Source organism: Engystomops pustulosus, chromosome 6 (genome assembly GCF_040894005.1).
Source record: "Engystomops pustulosus chromosome 6, aEngPut4.maternal, whole genome shotgun sequence".
Classification (NCBI taxonomy): Eukaryota; Metazoa; Chordata; class Amphibia; order Anura; family Leptodactylidae; genus Engystomops; species Engystomops pustulosus.
Window position 1 is genome coordinate 179,911,583 of NC_092416.1, and position 18,954 is coordinate 179,930,536.

The 18,954-nt window shown below is 47.0% G+C and overlaps 1 protein-coding gene across 5 annotated transcripts in view; it reads left to right on the forward strand.

Moving 5' to 3' along the window:
- NTN1 (netrin 1) overlaps positions 1-18,954 on the forward strand; it is a 249,596-nt gene that overhangs the window by 176,288 nt on the left and 54,354 nt on the right. For 3 of the 5 annotated variants that reach the window (XM_072112626.1, XM_072112622.1, XM_072112623.1), the window contains exon 4: positions 8,032-9,104. In XM_072112626.1, coding sequence (XP_071968727.1) covers positions 8,087-9,104 — 1,018 coding nt within the window. In that variant the 5' untranslated portion in view covers positions 8,032-8,086. Of the gene's footprint in view, positions 1-6,853; positions 6,970-7,345; positions 7,618-8,031; positions 9,105-18,954 lie in introns of those variants that run through there. The other 2 variants (XM_072112624.1, XM_072112625.1) reach the window with 2 other exon arrangements.

Here is an 18,954-nt window from a genome sequence, read left to right on the forward strand (position 1 = left end):
TGACTGCACCATGTACACCCCCGGCTCTACACTCTCTGCCCCCCCCCCCCCGGTACATGGACTATAGATATATAATAGTGACTGCACCATGTACACCCCCGGCTCTACACTCTCTGCCCCCCCCCCCCCCGGTACATGGACTATAGATATATAATAGTGACTGCACCATGTACACCCCCGGCTCTACACTCTCTGCCCCCCCCCCCCGGTACATGGACTATAGATATATAATAGTGACTGCACCATGTACACCCCCGGCTCTACACTCTCTGCCCCCCCCCCCCGGTACATGGACTATAGATATATAATAGTGACTGCACCATGTACACCCCCGGCTCTACACTCTCTGCCCTCCCCCCCCGGTACATGGACTATAGATATATAATAGTGACTGCACCATGTACACCCCCGGCTCTACACTCTCTGCCCCCCCCCCCCCCGGTACATGGACTATAGATATATAATAGTGACTGCACCATGTACACCCCCGGCTCTACACTCTCTGCCCCCCCCCCCCCCCCGGTACATGGACTATAGATATATAATAGTGACTGCACCATGTACACCCCCGGCTCTACACTCTCTGCCCCCCCCCCCGGTACATGGACTATAGATATATAATAGTGACTGCACCATGTACACCCCCGGCTCTACACTCTCTGCCCCCCCCCCCCCCGGTACATGGACTATAGATATATAATAGTGACTGCACCATGTACACCCCCGGCTCTACACTCTCTGCCCCCCCCCCCCCCCCCGGTACATGGACTATAGATATATAATAGTGACTGCACCATGTACACCCCCGGCTCTACACTCTCTGCCCCCCCCCCCCGGTACATGGACTATAGATATATAATAGTGACTGCACCATGTACACCCCCGGCTCTACACTCTCTGCCCCCCCCCCCGGTACATGGACTATAGATATATAATAGTGACTGCACCATGTACACCCCCGGCTCTACACTCTCTGCCCCCCCCTCCCCGGTACATGGACTATAGATATATAATAGTGACTGCACCATGTACACCCCCGGCTCTACACTCTCTGCCCCCCCCCTCCCCGGTACATGGACTATAGATATATAATAGTGACTGCGCCATGTACACCCCCGGCTCTACACTCTCTGCCCCCCCCCCCCCCCCGGTACATGGACTATAGATATATAATAGTGACTGCACCATGTACACCCCCGGCTCTACACTCTCTGCCCCCCCCCCCCCCGGTACATGGACTATAGATATATAATAGTGACTGCACCATGTACACCCCCGGCTCTACACTCTCTGCCCCCCCCCCCCCCGGTACATGGACTATAGATATATAATAGTGACTGCACCATGTACACCCCCGGCTCTACACTCTCTGCCCCCCCCCCCCCCGGTACATGGACTATAGATATATAATAGTGACTGCACCATGTACACCCCCGGCTCTACACTCTCCCCCCCCCCCCCCCCCCCGGTACATGGACTATAGATATATAATAGTGACTGCACCATGTACACCCCCGGCTCTACACTCTCTGCCCCCCCCCCCCCCGGTACATGGACTATAGATATATAATAGTGACTGCACCATGTACACCCCCGGCTCTACACTCTCTGCCCCCCCCCCCCCGGTACATGGACTATAGATATATAATAGTGACTGCACCATGTACACCCCCGGCTCTACACTCTCTGCCCCCCCCCCCGGTACATGGACTATAGATATATAATAGTGACTGCACCATGTACACCCCCGGCTCTGCACTCTCTGCCCCCCCCCCCCCCGGTACATGGACTATAGATATATAATAGTGACTGCACCATGTACACCCCCGGCTCTACACTCTCTGCCCCCCCCCCTGGTACATGGACTATAGATATATAATAGTGACTGCACCATGTACACCCCCGGCTCTACACTCTCTGCCCCCCCCCCCCCCCCGGTACATGGACTATAGATATATAATAGTGACTGCACCATGTACACCCCCGGCTCTACACTCTCTGCCCTCCCCCCCCCGGTACATGGACTATAGATATATAATAGTGACTGCACCATGTACACCCCCGGCTCTACACTCTCCCCCCCCCCCCCCCCGGTACATGGACTATAGATATATAATAGTGACTGCACCATGTACACCCCCGGCTCTACACTCTCTGCCCCCCCCCCCCGGTACATGGACTATAGATATATAATAGTGACTGCCCCATGTACACCCCCGGCTCTACACTCTCTGCCCCCCCCCCCCCCCCCCGGTACATGGACTATAGATATATAATAGTGACTGCACCATGTACACCCCCGGCTCTACACTCTCTGCCCCCCCCCCCCCCGGTACATGGACTATAGATATATAATAGTGACTGCACCATGTACACCCCCGGCTCTACACTCTCTGCCCCCCCCCCCCCCCGGTACATGGACTATAGATATATAATAGTGACTGTACCATGTACACCCCCGGCTCTACACTCTCCCCCCCCCCCCCCCGGTACATGGACTATAGATATATAATAGTGACTGCACCATGTACACCCCCGGCTCTACACTCTCTGCCCCCCCCCCCGGTACATGGACTATAGATATATAATAGTGACTGCACCATGTACACCCCCGGCTCTACACTCTCTGCCCCCCCCCCCCGGTACATGGACTATAGATATATAATAGTGACTGCACCATGTACACCCCCGGCTCTACACTCTCTACCCCCCCCCCCCCCCGGTACATGGACTATAGATATATAATAGTGACTGCACCATGTACACCCCCGGCTCTACACTCTCTGCCCCCCCCCCCCGGTACATGGACTATAGATATATAATAGTGACTGCACCATGTACACCCCCCGCTCTACACTCTCTGCCCCCCCCCCCCCCGGTACATGGACTATAGATATATAATAGTGACTGCACCATGTACACCCCCGGCTCTACACTCTCTGCCCCCCCCCCCCCCGGTACATGGACTATAGATATATAATAGTGACTGCACCATGTACACCCCCGGCTCTACACTCTCTGCCCCCCCCCCCGGTACATGGACTATAGATATATAATAGTGACTGCACCATGTACACCCCCCGCTCTACACTCTCTGCCCCCCCCCCCCCCCGGTACATGGACTATAGATATATAATAGTGACTGCACCATGTACACCCCCGGCTCTACACTCTCTGCCCCCCCCCCCCCCCCGGTACATGGACTATAGATATATAATAGTGACTGCACCATGTACACCCCCGGCTCTACACTCTCTGCCCCCCCCCCCGGTACATGGACTATAGATATATAATAGTGACTGCACCATGTACACCCCCGGCTCTACACTCTCTGCCCCCCCCCCCCCCCGGTACATGGACTATAGATATATAATAGTGACCGCACCATGTACACCCCCGGCTCTACACTCTCTGCCCCCCCCCCCCCCCCCGGTACATGGACTATAGATATATAATAGTGACTGCACCATGTACACCCCCGGCTCTACACTCTCCCCCCCCCCCCCCGGTACATGGACTATAGATATATAATAGTGACTGCACCATGTACACCCCCGGCTCTACACTCTCTGCCCCCCCCCCCCCCCGGTACATGGACTATAGATATATAATAGTGACTGTACCATGTACACCCCCGGCTCTACACTCTCTGCCCCCCCCCCACCCCCGGTACATGGACTATAGATATATAATAGTGACTGCACCATGTACACCCCCGGCTCTACACTCTCTGCCCCCCCCCCCCCGGTACATGGACTATAGATATATAATAGTGACTGCACCATGTACACCCCCGGCTCTACACTCTCTGCCCCCCCCCCCGGTACATGGACTATAGATATATAATAGTGACTGCACCATGTACACCCCCGGCTCTACACTCTCTGCCCCCCCCCCCCTGGTACATGGACTATAGATATATAATAGTGACTGCCCCATGTACACCCCCGGCTCTACACTCTCTACCCCAACCCCCCCCCGGTACATGGACTATAGATATATAATAGTGACTGCCCCATGTACACCCCCGGCTCTACACTCTCTGCCCCCCCCCCCCGGTACATGGACTATAGATATATAATAGTGACTGCACCATGTACACCCCCGGCTCTACACTCTCTGCCCCCCCCCCCCCCCCGGTACATGGACTATAGATATATAATAGTGACTGCACCATGTACACCCCCGGCTCTACACTCTCTACCCCAACCCCCCCCCGGTACATGGACTATAGATATATAATAGTGACTGCACCATGTACACCCCCGGCTCTACACTCTCTGCCCCCCCCCCCCGGTACATGGACTATAGATATATAATAGTGACTGCCCCATGTACACCCCCGGCTCTACACTCTCTGCCCCCCCCCCCCCCCCCCGGTACATGGACTATAGATATATAATAGTGACTGCCCCATGTACACCCCCGGCTCTACACTCTCTGCCCCCCCCCCCCCCCCCCCGGTACATGGACTATAGATATATAATAGTGACTGCACCATGTACACCCCCGGCTCTACACTCTCTGCCCCCCCCCCCGGTACATGGACTATAGATATATAATAGTGACTGCACCATGTACACCCCCGGCTCTACACTCTCTGCCCTCCCCCCCCGGTACATGGACTATAGATATATAATAGTGACTGCACCATGTACACCCCCGGCTCTACACTCTCTGCCCCCCCCCCCCCCCGGTACATGGACTATAGATATATAATAGTGACTGCACCATGTACACCCCCGGCTCTACACTCTCTGCCCCCCCCCCCCCCCGGTACATGGACTATAGATATATAATAGTGACTGCACCATGTACACCCCCGGCTCTACACTCTCTGCCCCCCCCCCCCCCCCCGGTACATGGACTATAGATATATAATAGTGACTGCACCATGTACACCCCCGGCTCTACACTCTCTGCCCCCCCCCCCCCGGTACATGGACTATAGATATATAATAGTGACTGCACCATGTACACCCCCGGCTCTACACTCTCTGCCCCCCCCCCCCCCGGTACATGGACTATAGATATATAATAGTGACTGCACCATGTACACCCCCGGCTCTACACTCTCTGCCCCCCCCCCCCCCCGGTACATGGACTATAGATATATAATAGTGACTGCACCATGTACACCCCCGGCTCTACACTCTCTGCCCCCCCCCCCCCGGTACATGGACTATAGATATATAATAGTGACTGCACCATGTACACCCCCGGCTCTACACCCTCTGCCCCCCCCGGTACATGGACTATAGATATATAATAGTGACTGCACCATGTACACCCCCGGCTCTACACTCTCTGCCCCCCCCCCCCCCCGGTACATGGACTATAGATATATAATAGTGACTGCACCATGTACACCCCCGGCTCTACACTCTCTACCCCCCCCCCCCCGGTACATGGACTATAGATATATAATAGTGACTGCCCCATGTACACCCCCCGCTCTACACTCTCTGCCCCCCCCCCCCCGGTACATGGACTATAGATATATAATGGTGACTGCACCATGTACACCCCCAGCTCTACACTCTCTGCCCCCCCCCCCCTGGTACATTGACTATAGATATATAATAGTGACTGCACCATGTACACCCCCGGCTCTACACTCTCTGCCCCCCCCCCCCCGGTACATGGACTATAGATATATAATAGTGACTGCACCATGTACACCCCCGGCTCTACACTCTCTGCCCCCCCCCCCCCGGTACATGGACTATAGATATATAATAGTGACTGCACCATGTACACCCCCGGCTCTACACTCTCTGCCCCCCCCCCCCCCGGTACATGGACTATAGATATATAATAGTGACTGCACCATGTACACCCCCCGCTCTACACTCTCTGCCCCCCCCCCCCCCGGTACATGGACTATAGATATATAATAGTGACTGCACCATGTACACCCCCGGCTCTACACTCTCTGCCCCCCCCCTCCCCGGTACATGGACTATAGATATATAATAGTGACTGCACCATGTACACCCCCGGCTCTACACTCTCTGCCCCCCCCCCGGTACATGGACTATAGATATATAATAGTGACTGCACCATGTACACCCCCGGCTCTACACTCTCTGCCCCCCCCCCCCGGTACATGGACTATAGATATATAATAGTGACTGCACCATGTACACCCCCGGCTCTACACTCTCTGCCCCCCCCGGTACATGGACTATAGATATATAATAGTGACTGCACCATGTACACCCCCGGCTCTACACTCTCTGCCCCCCCCCCCGGTACATGGACTATAGATATATAATAGTGACTGCACCATGTACACCCCCGGCTCTACACTCTCTGCCCCCCCCCCCCCCCCGGTACATGGACTATAGATATATAATAGTGACTGCACCATGTACACCCCCGGCTCTACACTCTCTGCCCCCCCCCCCCCCGGTACATGGACTATAGATATATAATAGTGACTGCACCATGTACACCCCCGGCTCTACACTCTCTGCCCCCCCCCCCCGGTACATGGACTATAGATATATAATAGTGACTGCACCATGTACACCCCCGGCTCTACACTCTCCCCCCCCCCCCCCCCGGTACATGGACTATAGATATATAATAGTGACTGCACCATGTACACCCCCTGCAGCAGGTAAGACTTGTGTCTGTCTCTCTGTGCAGTCCCTGTAAGGACATAATGGGACATCTCTAACACCCTGCACTCTCTTACCACCTGTCAGCACCTTCCATCCCAATATAACTTAATTTACTGTCAAGACAGATCCCTGCAGCCAGACAGACTCATTGCAAGAAACAGCCCCCCCCCTCCCTGCCTGCAGCCCCTGCCCTGAGTGACACCTCCTCACATCTATGGTGTATACACAAGCCTGCAGACACCATGAGCAGCGGCAGCCTCCACCTCACTGCACCCTGCAGCCTCCACCAGGACACACACAGCCTCCTGTGCCTATGGCCTCTGCTGAGGTACAGCTCCTGGTAAGACAGACACCCAGCTTTCCCAGCTGCCACATACCCACATTAACCCTTTCTTCAAACCTGTTGCTGAATCAGTTCTTAGATTCCCTTTTTGCAGTCCTGCACTATAGATTCTTGAGCGTCTCTGGGTCCTATTCCTTCTCAGTTGCTGTGACCTCTCACATTTGGTGCTCACCTTATCTGCAGGCTGTGCCTGTCCCCTTGTGTGTCTCCCTTTGGTTTAGGCGAGCCTCCCTTTCCTCCACTCCCTGCCCCTATCCTCCAGCCTCCCCCCCTCTGTTTCACCTCCTCTCCCCTCCTCTTCTCCTTCTGCTCGCAGCCTCCCCTGCCCAATGTTCTTCTACCAGTGGGTGTCGTTGTAATTCCCCCTAACGCAGTGTCATTCCTTGAGATGACCTCAAGCCAAACAGTCTGAGAGCTTCATTCACTTTCTATAGCAAGACAGGGAAAGACAGTCACCCAAAACTTCTCATCTGTGCAGAAGGATGTGAGGGTTCACTCTGGCTCTGACTCTTCTCCTCATCCTCCGCGCTGCACAGTCTGCCCTGAGCGGCCAACAAACTTTTTTTTTTTTTTTTAATTTTAGCGCAACTTTTTGAACTTTTTTTCCGCCCCCTTATGTGCAGCGTCTCTTAATTTAATCCTAAGGTAGTGCATTTTTTTTTTCTCCCCCCCTATAATTCTCTTTACTTGCAGAATGTTAGGTAAGAACATTGACGTGAGACGAGCAAGGTGTCACCTCTGCCCCTGAAGCCCTCACACACATCTATCTGGGACTTTGATGTTGTCTTTTTAGCCTTGTATTATATCACTCTCGCTTTTACAGATAAAAACTTTTGCAGGATGCTTCTATGAAATTGTAAACTTTTTTTTTTTTTCTTCTTCTTCTTCTTTTGGATCCTTTCTCCTCAATGATGTCATCTCTGTTTGATTTTGGTTGCTAGTCTATTTCAGCTATTTTTACCATCTGTTTTTAGTAACTCCTAGGTGACTAAAATATTTTATATTATTTATTTTTTATTTTTTTTTGTTTCTGTCTTTGCCTTGGTTTTTTTTTGCTAGGAGTACAGGCCAGTGGAAGGATCTGTGGTCAAGGCAGGGTTAAGCTGACTCGAAGATGATGCTGAAAGGGCACTTTTTGCTGTTGGTGCTAGTTTCTTTGTCCTGTACCGCTCAAGAAAGTCGAGGAGGATATGGGATGAATATGTTTTCCATCCAGACTACGCAGCCTGATCCATGCTACGACGAGAATGGGAACCCTAGGAGATGTATTCCGGACTTTGTCAACTCAGCTTTTGGGAAGGAAGTCAAAGTGTCAAGCACCTGCGGGAAGAACCCCTCAAGGTATTGTGTGGTGACGGAGAAAGGGGAGGATAGATTCAGGAACTGCCATTTTTGCAATGCCTCGGACCCTAAAAAAGCTCACCCACCCTCATTTCTGACTGATCTCAACAACCCCCACAATCTCACCTGTTGGCAGTCGGAGAACTTTATCCAGTATCCTCAGAACGTCACCCTAACTTTGTCCCTGGGGAAGAAGTTTGAGGTGACCTATGTGAGTCTCCAGTTCTGCTCTCCAAGACCGGAATCCATGGCTATCTTCAAATCTATGGACTATGGGAAATCCTGGGTACCATTTCAGTTCTACTCTACGCAATGTAGGAAAATGTACAACAAACCCAATAAAGCCGCCATCACTAAGCAGAATGAGCAAGAGGCCATCTGCACGGACTCTCACACAGACATGCACCCCCTCTCCGGAGGCCTGATAGCCTTCAGCACCTTGGATGGTAGACCCTCTGCACATGACTTTGACAACTCCCCGGTCCTTCAAGACTGGGTGACGGCCACCGATATCAAGGTGGTGTTCAGCCGTCTTCACACTTTTGGGGATGAGAATGAAGACGACTCGGAATTGGCCAGAGACTCTTACTTTTATGCTGTTTCTGACCTTCAAGTGGGGGGTCGGTGTAAGTGTAATGGACATGCCTCGAGATGCGTGAAGGACAGAGATGACAACCTGGTGTGCGACTGCAAGCACAACACTGCTGGACCCGAGTGTGACCGCTGCAAACCTTTCCACTACGACAGACCCTGGCAGCGAGCGACGGCCAGAGAGGCCAACGAGTGTGTGGGTGAGTAGACGCATCTTATACAGATCACATAGCTGTAATAAGTGGAAGACTAGAGACAGGTGAATACAATTGTGTGGCTTCTGTGTAACATTTCATGTGCAATCTATGTCATTGTCCCTTATATGTCAGGGGATTCCTTAGGCCTGGATACAGAGGGGTCGTGGCAGCCCGTGTTGACCTTTTTTGTCTTTTTGGTATTGTTGGCGGCTGCAGCTGGCCGGGCCTTTGTGACTGGTTATTGCCATTGGATATACATTGTGTTATATACATTGTAGCATAGATAAAATAGCCCTCGGCACTTTAGACAGTGCAGAAGTTACAGTGAGAGCAAAGACTCTCATCCTTGTTACCCTGAGACTCTTCTGACTTCTTATCTGGATATATTAAATCACATTGAATGTCTTCCATCGAGTTTCCCAGTGATGTCATAGTGAATCTTTATCCCTGTCAGCACGAGGCTGATTCCAGATTTGGCCCAAACTCCCTTTTAATACGCTGCCCGGACAGCTGAAATTTCTCCTGGAATTGCTCCATGGTTAATTAGTTAATGAGCCCATGGAGAAAATTGCTCTGGAAGTGATACCTTTTATTGCTTGAGTGACTGGGGTTATGTTCCATCAAAGACAAGTAAAGGCAGAGAGGACCCCATACAGGTATACTGCCTGGTGCAAGTCAGAGAGGACCCTATACAGGTATACTGCCCGGTGCAAGTCAGAGAGGACCCTATACAGATATACTACCTGGTGCAAGTCAGAGAGGACCCCATACAGGTATACTGCCTGGTGCAAGTCAGAGAGGACCCTATACAGGTATACTGCCCGGTGCAAGTCAGAGAGGACCCTATACAGATATACTGCCTGGTGCAAGGCAGAGAGGACCCTATACAGGTATACTGCCCGGTGCAAGTCAGAGAGGACCCTATAGAGATATACTGCCTGGTGCAAGGCAGAGAGGACCCTATACAGGTATACTGCCCGGTGCAAGTCAGAGAGGACCCTATACAGATATACTGCCTGGTGCAAGTCAGAGAGGACCCTATACAGGTATACTGCCCGGTGCAAGTCAGAGAGGACCCTATACAGATATACTGCCTGGTGCAAGGCAGAGAGGACCCTATACAGGTATACTGCCCGGTGCAAGTCAGAGAGGACCCTATAGAGATATACTGCCTGGTGCAAGGCAGAGAGGACCCTATACAGGTATACTGCCCGGTGCAAGTCAGAGAGGACCCTATACAGATATACTGCCTGGTGCAAGGCAGAGAGGACCCTATACAGATATACTGCCCGGTGCAAGGCAGACAGGACCCCATACAGGTATACTGCCTGGTGCAAGGCAGAGAGGACCCTATACAGATATACTGCCCGGTGCAAGGCAGAGAGGACCCTATACAGATATACTGCCCGGTGCAAGGCAGAGAGGACCCTATACAGATATACTGCCCGGTGCAAGGCAGAGAGGACCCTATACAGGTATACTGCCCGGTGCAAGTCAGAGAGGACCCTATACAGATATACTGCCTGGTGCAAGGCAGAGAGGACCCTATACAGATATACTGCCCGGTGCAAGGCAGAGAGGACCCTATACAGATATACTGCCTGGTGCAAGGCAGAGAGGACCCTATACAGGTATACTGCCTGGTGCAAGGCAGAGAGGACCCTATACAGATATACTGCCTGGTGCAAGGCAGAGAGGACCCTATACAGATATACTGCCTGGTGCAAGGCAGAGAGGACCCTATACAGATATACTGCCTGGTGCAAGGCAGAGAGGACCCTATACAGATATACTGCCTGGTGCAAGGCAGAGAGGACCCTATACAGATATACTGCCTGGTGCAAGGCAGAGAGGACCCTATACAGATATACTGCCTGGTGCAAGGCAGAGAGGAGCGTATACTTCCCAATGCTGTGCACTATGCAACATAACAAATATACTATGGTGGCACATAGATTTATTCCCAGTAACAGTAAGTAAGTAACAGCAAAATGTTGATGTTACATAGATAGAAGTTTGGATGAAAAACAGATAGAGAAAGTAGAATGATATAGATGTTTTATAGATAGATGAGAGATAGATAGGATATATATAGATATAGATAGATATTAGATAGATACCGATAGATAGGAGATAGATAGATAGATGGATAGATATGAGATAGATATGAGATAGATATGAGATAGATAGATAGATAGATAGATAGATACTGTAGATAGATAGATAGATATGAGATAGATAGATATGAGATAGATAGATATATAGATATGAGATAGATAGATAGATAGATAGATAGATAGATAGATAGATAGATAGATAGATAGATAGATAGATAGATATGAGATAGATAGACAGATAGATATGAGATAGATACATAGGAGATAGATATATATTAGATAGATATGAGATAGATAGATAAATAAAAATAAATTAGATAGATATGAGATAGATAGATAGAGAGATAGATAGATATGAGATAGATAGATAGATAGGAGATAGATAGATAGATAGATAGATATGAGATAGATAGATAGATATGAGATAGATAGATAGATATGAGATAGATAGATAGATAGATATAGAGATAGATAGATAGATAGATAGATAGGAGATAGATAGATAGATAGATATGAGATAGATAGGAGATAGATAGATAGATAGATAGATAGATAGATAGATAGATAGATAGATAGATAGGAGATAGATAGATAGATAGGAGATAGATAGATAGATAGATAGATAGATAGATAGATAGATAGATAGGAGATAGATAGATAGATAGATAGATAGATAGGAGATAGATAGATAGATAGGAGATAGATAGATAGATAGATAGATAGATATGAGATAGATAGATATGATATTAGATAGATAGGAGATAGATAGATAGAGAGATAGATAGATAGATAGATAGGAGATAGATAGATAGATAGATAGATAGATAGGAGATAGATAGATAGATAGATAGGAGATAGATAGATAGATAGATAGGAGATAGATAGATAGATAGATAGATAGATAGGAGATAGATAGATAGATAGATAGGAGATAGATAGATAGATAGGAGATAGATAGATAGATAGGAGATAGATAGATAGATAGATAGGAGATAGATAGATAGATAGATAGATAGGAGATAGATATGAGATAGATAGATAGATAGATAGATAGATAGATAGATAGATAGATAGATATGAGATAGATAGATAGATAGATAGATAGATAGATAGATAGATAGATATGAGATAGATAGATAGATAGATATGAGATAGATAGATAGATAGATAGGAGATAGATAGATAGATAGATAGATAGGAGATAGATAGATAGATAGATAGATAGATAGATAGATAGATAGATAGATAGATAGGAGATAGATAGATATGAGATAGATAGATAGATAGATAGATAGATAGATAGATAGGAGATAGATAGATAGATAGATAGATAGATAGATAGATAGATAGATAGATATGAGATAGATAGATAGATAGATAGATAGATAGGAGATAGATAGATAGATAGATAGATAGGAGATAGATAGATAGGAGATAGATAGATAGATAGATAGATAGATATGAGATAGATAGATAGATAGATAGATAGATATGAGATAGATAGATAGGAGATAGATAGATAGATAGGAGATAGATAGATAGATAGGAGATAGATAGATAGACTGAGTAACTCATTTGGACTTTATATTATAACTTAGATAGATCACAAGGAGCATTTGAATAGTAATATAGACCCCATCCCTTGTTCCCGGGCTGCTGGATAATAAGTCGCACTCCTACATATCCCAGATTGTGATATTTCGGCAGCCAGAAAGCAGAGCAGGACATGACAGAGAATGATGTGAGTCGCCGCGATGTCGTTCTCATGTATTTAATGCACAGAGAAATCAGTGGCATGGGAATATAATCAAATCCATTTCATTCCTATACGACCTGTAGTCACTGATATCGTGGGCGGAGTCTGTTGATTTTGTTGTATTAAATATTTACTTTCATCAATGTTTGGATTTTTTTTTTTACTATATTTAGGTATAAGATATAGCAGAGACATTAATGACCGGGGCCTTACCTTATAGATAAATCTATGAGCCATAGAGAAGGTGGAGGAGGCGAGGGGCACCAGTATTATCTGTCATATTTACTGTGTTATTATTACACTTTATTAGTTGGGCTTTCTTGGTGTATTAGTCTTATGTCTTGTATTGTTTGGTTGTGTATCATCATCTGGTTGTATATATGGACAGTATCAGCCACTTATACTTTACTGCCTCTTATATACATGTATAATTATATACTTACATAAATATTATGTATTTACTATATTCAGATGTTTGTTACATTCCCTGGGAGGATCTTGTGCCGACCTCTTGTACCGTGCGCTGCGTTCAGGCTTAACGCTTTCCATACTTTTATGATCCGTGCTTTTCATGTTTGCTTTTATTTTGTGTGGGGGTTTTTTTTTTTGCGTTGTTCCCTTTTTTCACTTCTCCTCTCTTTATTATTATGGCTGAGCAAATTGTTGCTTGTAACATCCACCTGCAAGTCATTAAAAACCTCGCTGTCACTAATGACCTAATTGTTCTGTAAAGCCGCTCTTAAGATTTGCAGAATTGCCCAGAAAAAAAAAAAATTCTATAATTATTACCATGTCAGAGATTACGACCCCAAAAAGCGTCCGACCTGTGCGATCCCGTGATCCCGGATCTCTAACGTTGCAGGTTTAGTTCCCGTCACATTCCGGAATACATCAAATGATACTTTGTTGATGCTTTGTTGAATATGGTGATGCAGCGGCACAGATGGACAGAAAGTAACTAATTTACTTACATTTCAATTTGTTTCTATTCACAACGTAAAATATTTTTAAAAACCCCACGATTTTGGCCGTGCTCGCTCCCATCGCGGTAACACAGAGGAATAGACATGTACACTACATAAAAGTTTATGGACGTCTTTCGTTGCCCTCCCACAGGCCGTTACATCTTACAGTGTCCATAAAATATTTATAGCGAGACGTTATTTAAAAATGTCGAAGGGAAAACCCGCTCGCGAATTTACGACTTTGTCATCGCCCACTTTTACAGCGGAACGTAAAAAAAAATAAAGTTGTCGCCTGCGAGAAGCGATATTTTTATTGTCTTTTATGGAGGAGGAGATGATCTTCTTCCATATCACCACATGTGCATGTCCTCACACCTCCTCCCGCCCCCATCTGCTCCAGTCATTACTAAGACCTTCCCATAGTGTGTATACAGTCCAAGCCGCGTCTTGCTTTTTGTATCTATTAGGGAGGGATAGTTATGGGCCACATGAGCACTAATGCCATAGATGAGGTTACTCGTAGATCCGGGTGCCGTGACTGTTCTCTTCTTCTTCTACTTGTTATCCATGGTCTCCTTCCTTCTAAAATCGACTGTAATCAACTAAGACTCTAGGGGTGTTACCAGAGCCCCTCTGTGCTTTAGATTCACAAGCTGTTACACTGTCTCCCCTCTGCTCCCTGAGCATCCCCCCCCCTCCCTCTGCCTGATGTAATCTCCGTAATTGGGAAGACCAGAACACATGGTAATCGTTCAGGAAAGGTGTCCACACTTCATAAGTATTGGTGTAAATGTTGCTTTATTGATGACGCGTTTCGGAGACGTTTCCTTCTTCAGATCTACAGTTAAAAAATATATATATATATAAAATATATGTGTGCAGAAACATGTATGATTCATACAGATTAAAAGAATGGAAAATGAATCCATAACATTATATGTATATTGGTCTATAACAAATATATACTTAAAACCAGGTATAATTCATACAAGCTAAAAGGATATGATGTAATCTCACACAGTGGGAGGGAGGAAGTGCTCCTGCACAGGCTGTGAAGCTACAGCACAGAGGGGCTCTGGTATTGTCTCCCACATTAGCATCATTTAAAAAGTTGATTTTAGAAGAATGGAGGCCATAGCTAACACATATAAGAAGATGTACACAGCCCCGGTGCCTGGATCTATGAGTACTGTCCCTGCTTTATCAGGATGGATTTTGATGGTAGATTTTGTTTAAAGGGAAAGTCTCTGCCGTTACAACCATAGGAAACAGTATGAAGAGATGTGATCAGACCTGTCTATGTGCAAATGGAGTTTTCATGATTCTCGCACTGCCGTCCTCTCACTGCTTTTTTCTGTGCTGTCTGTATTACACTCCTTGACAGCCCCTCTGCTCTTGGGCACTTCTGTAGTATCCAACCAGAAGCCTGCTACAGCTTTTACTCAGAGCAGAGGGGAGGGGCAGTGGAGCAGCTCACTGCAGAGAGTTAAGAGCACAGCAGTGTGAGGACTTGGAAGTTACAATCTTGAAATATGATGTGGAGAGGCCATGAAGAAGCTCATTGCAGAGAGCTAAGAGCACAGCAGTGTGAGGACTTGGATGCTACAATGTAGCAATATGATGTGGAGAGGCCATGAAGCAGCTCACTGTAGAGAGCTAAGAGCACAGCAGTGTGAGGACTTGGAAATTACAATTTAGCAATATAATGTGGAGAGGCCATGAAGTAGCTCACTGCAGGGAGCTAAGAGCACAGCAGTGTGAGGACTTGGATGCTACAATGTAGCAATATGATGTGGAGAGGCCATGAAGTCATGAAGTAGCTCGCTGCAGAGAGCCAAGAGCACAGCAGTGTGAGGACTTGGAAATTACAATCTAGCAATATGATGTGGAGAGGCCATGAAGCGGCTCACTGTAGAGAGCTATAAGCACAGCAGTGCATTATAAAACAGTCCTTGCTGCCACTTAAAGGTGCAATAAAACGTCTCTCCAGAGATGTTACTGACATTGTCTGTAGTTTGGCATGATGGATACTTCTGACATATCCCCTGTACCATGGGGACCATGCACATTACACGTCATCCAAAGCCATTGTCAGCTAGAGCCACTGCTTTTTGGGTGGTTGATGTATGTATGGGGCCTCCCAACTCCCTACAGCAGATGTGTGAGGGAACAAGGATACAGTGGTGGGATATCAGCCCCTGATGGAGGGTCCCTGCTGCTGATAGTGTATGGGGAGATATGACCGGGTGTATGTGGCCATTGTAAGATCTGACAATCTCATGGCCTTAGCAATAAACTACACGCAGAGGCCAACTCTCTGCATAATGCAGTTAGGTGCACATTGGTCCTGGTGGCTTCTTATGGAGGGAGCCTCAGATTGCCCGGTAGGGCTGCTGCAGGCAGAACCAGATATTTGGACGTTAGTTGTTGTGCTTTATATCTCCACGTTCTTGTACAATTGGCGCCTTGCTGGAATATAATCTTTTCCTCTTTCGTTTTATTCTTCATCTGGAAAATGTGTAGAGAGCGCGGAGGGAAAGCAGACGCCTGCCGTCAGCTTCATTGAGAATGAGAGGTAGAGAACAGCAGCGAATAAACAGCAGTGTCATCTCCGAGACATGACTGATCCTCACAGCTCCGGGATACGCGGGTTCATGTATAATAGTGTCTTAAAGGGAATGGACTCTTATATTCGTCTTCCTGACCAGGTGACAATGTCCTCTTCTAGTATCTCTACAAACCAGAAGGATTTTCCGCTACATTGTTGCCTCGGAGTGATGGAAGGGATGATACTTTGTATCAGCAAACTTATTCTTCCCATGCAGTGAGAGGGGGGTAAACCCGATCCAGTGATTTCCATACAGATCCAATTGATGTCACATTTACCCCTCCATAATATTGGGTAAGGGGGTAAATACTTATGCAGTTATCTTATATGTAAGGACTTTATAGAATCTTCTCTCTTCATTGGTGTCAAGAAAAAGACCCAATAATTTCACAAACTTAAACATGGAAACGTTCCAATAATCCGGTATAATGTTGGCTGTAATATTTGCTGGGGAAATGTCGGCAAAGGGGTTAATTCAGCCCAAATCCTTTGAGGTAAGGCAGGGGCCGAGCAGTTCTAAACAGCGAGATATTTTCTGGCATCGAGCCACCAAACTGGAGGAGCCAAACATACCTCTGCTGGAAACGAGGACCAGGACCACGTCTGGTATGAGATCTCTGTAGGGTTCATGTACCTGAAGCCGTAAATCATTGACAAGGACATGGCAGAGCTTACAGGGGGGTGACACGAGGATGACAAGTGCCGGTGATTAGCATATGGCGAGGAGGATCCGTCACCGTGTTAGTGTTGGGTGGGCTCCACATAGTCGCAGAGGAGGGCTCTGCTAGGCTTCTCCTAGGCTTACACCCATTGCATGTGCTTCATTCATCCCCTGACACCACTATACCATGGGGTGCTAAGGTCCTGCGTTCAGATAGGCTCACTGTCACCCCCTGCTGGCTGATATAAGGGGCTATAATGATAAGATCAGGGAACTCCCAGCAGTGGGGATTAGGGTTACATCAGATGACTGGTACCAATATTCATTCATATATAGTAGGATCCATTAGATTTCCGCTACGAGGTCCATCATGTTATTGGAATACAGTGGACACCTCCGCTTAAAGCAGGACCCACATCATCGGCTATTTGGTACCATGACAGTCTGACCACGAGCGAATCTGGTCCAACAAGCCTCTCCTTCCGCTTGCAGGGTCTAGCAGACCAGACCGGGAATGACTGAACTGACCATATGCTGACAATAGGCAGGGGGATTACAGGGGGCCTGTCACATACATTTACCCCCTGCAAAACACAGACCCCTCTCAGATAGGGGATGAAATGTTCTTTCTAGAATTCTCTCTTTTATGTGAAATTTTATATGTTTATTTATATAAAAAAAAAACTCTCATCCAAAGTCATTTTTAGCAGAGAAGAGTCATTTTTACTAGTAAAGGGTCAGGTTCATTGGCTGGAGGGGTCAGGCACCTATATCATGGGTTCTATAGCTAGAAACAAGGTTCTGGTATCAGATTAAAGACGAAGAATTTTCTCTTTCAAATACCACCAGAACTTGTGGTTCTGTGATCTACAGAACTGGAGATACAGGAGGAAAAGAAAAGCTTGCATTGTTATGTGCAGCTCAATTTCCGGATTTTTACTTTATTTGTCCATTTCTCTTAAGATCATAGAACCTCAGAACCCGAAAGTGACGCTCCAGCCTCTGTGCCTGACTCTTCCCTGGTAAAATATAACTCTTCTCTGCTCATTATCACATGACTTTGGAGGTCTTCACATAAAAGAGGGAATTCTAGTAAAGAACATTTCATACCAGACATGAGGGGGCTAAGAGTTTAGTGGGGTAAAACCTGGTGAGAAGTTCCCTTTAAATGTGTATTATATTCTAGGAAGCTTAAAAGGAACCTGTTACCATGTTTCACCCCAATAAACTACTAGTCCCCTCAGACAGAGTATGAAATGTCCTACTTTTGTGTGAAATCCCACCCATTTATGTATAAAAGAAATATTCTTCAAAGTCAGGCAAATATGACTCTTCTCTTCTATCCCATTTTCTCAAGTTTAGTGGTTGCAGAAGTAGACACCTCTATCTTCTGCTTTATAGCACCTAGAAACATGCGTTTTGTGTCATATTAAAAGATAAGGATTTCATCTTTCATATCGCTTTTGGTTTTGTGAGCTACAGAGATGGACATCGGGCAATTAAATAATAGGTGGGAATTGCATCTTTATTTGCATCTCACATTTCCAACTAGATATAAATATAGATAGATAGATAGATAGATAGATAGATATGAGATAGATAGATAGATATGAGATAGATAGATAGATAGATAGATAGATAGATAGATAGATAGATAGATAGATAGGAGATAGATAGAGATAGATAGATAGATATGAGATAGATAGATAGATATGAGATAGATATGAGATAGATAGATAGATAGAT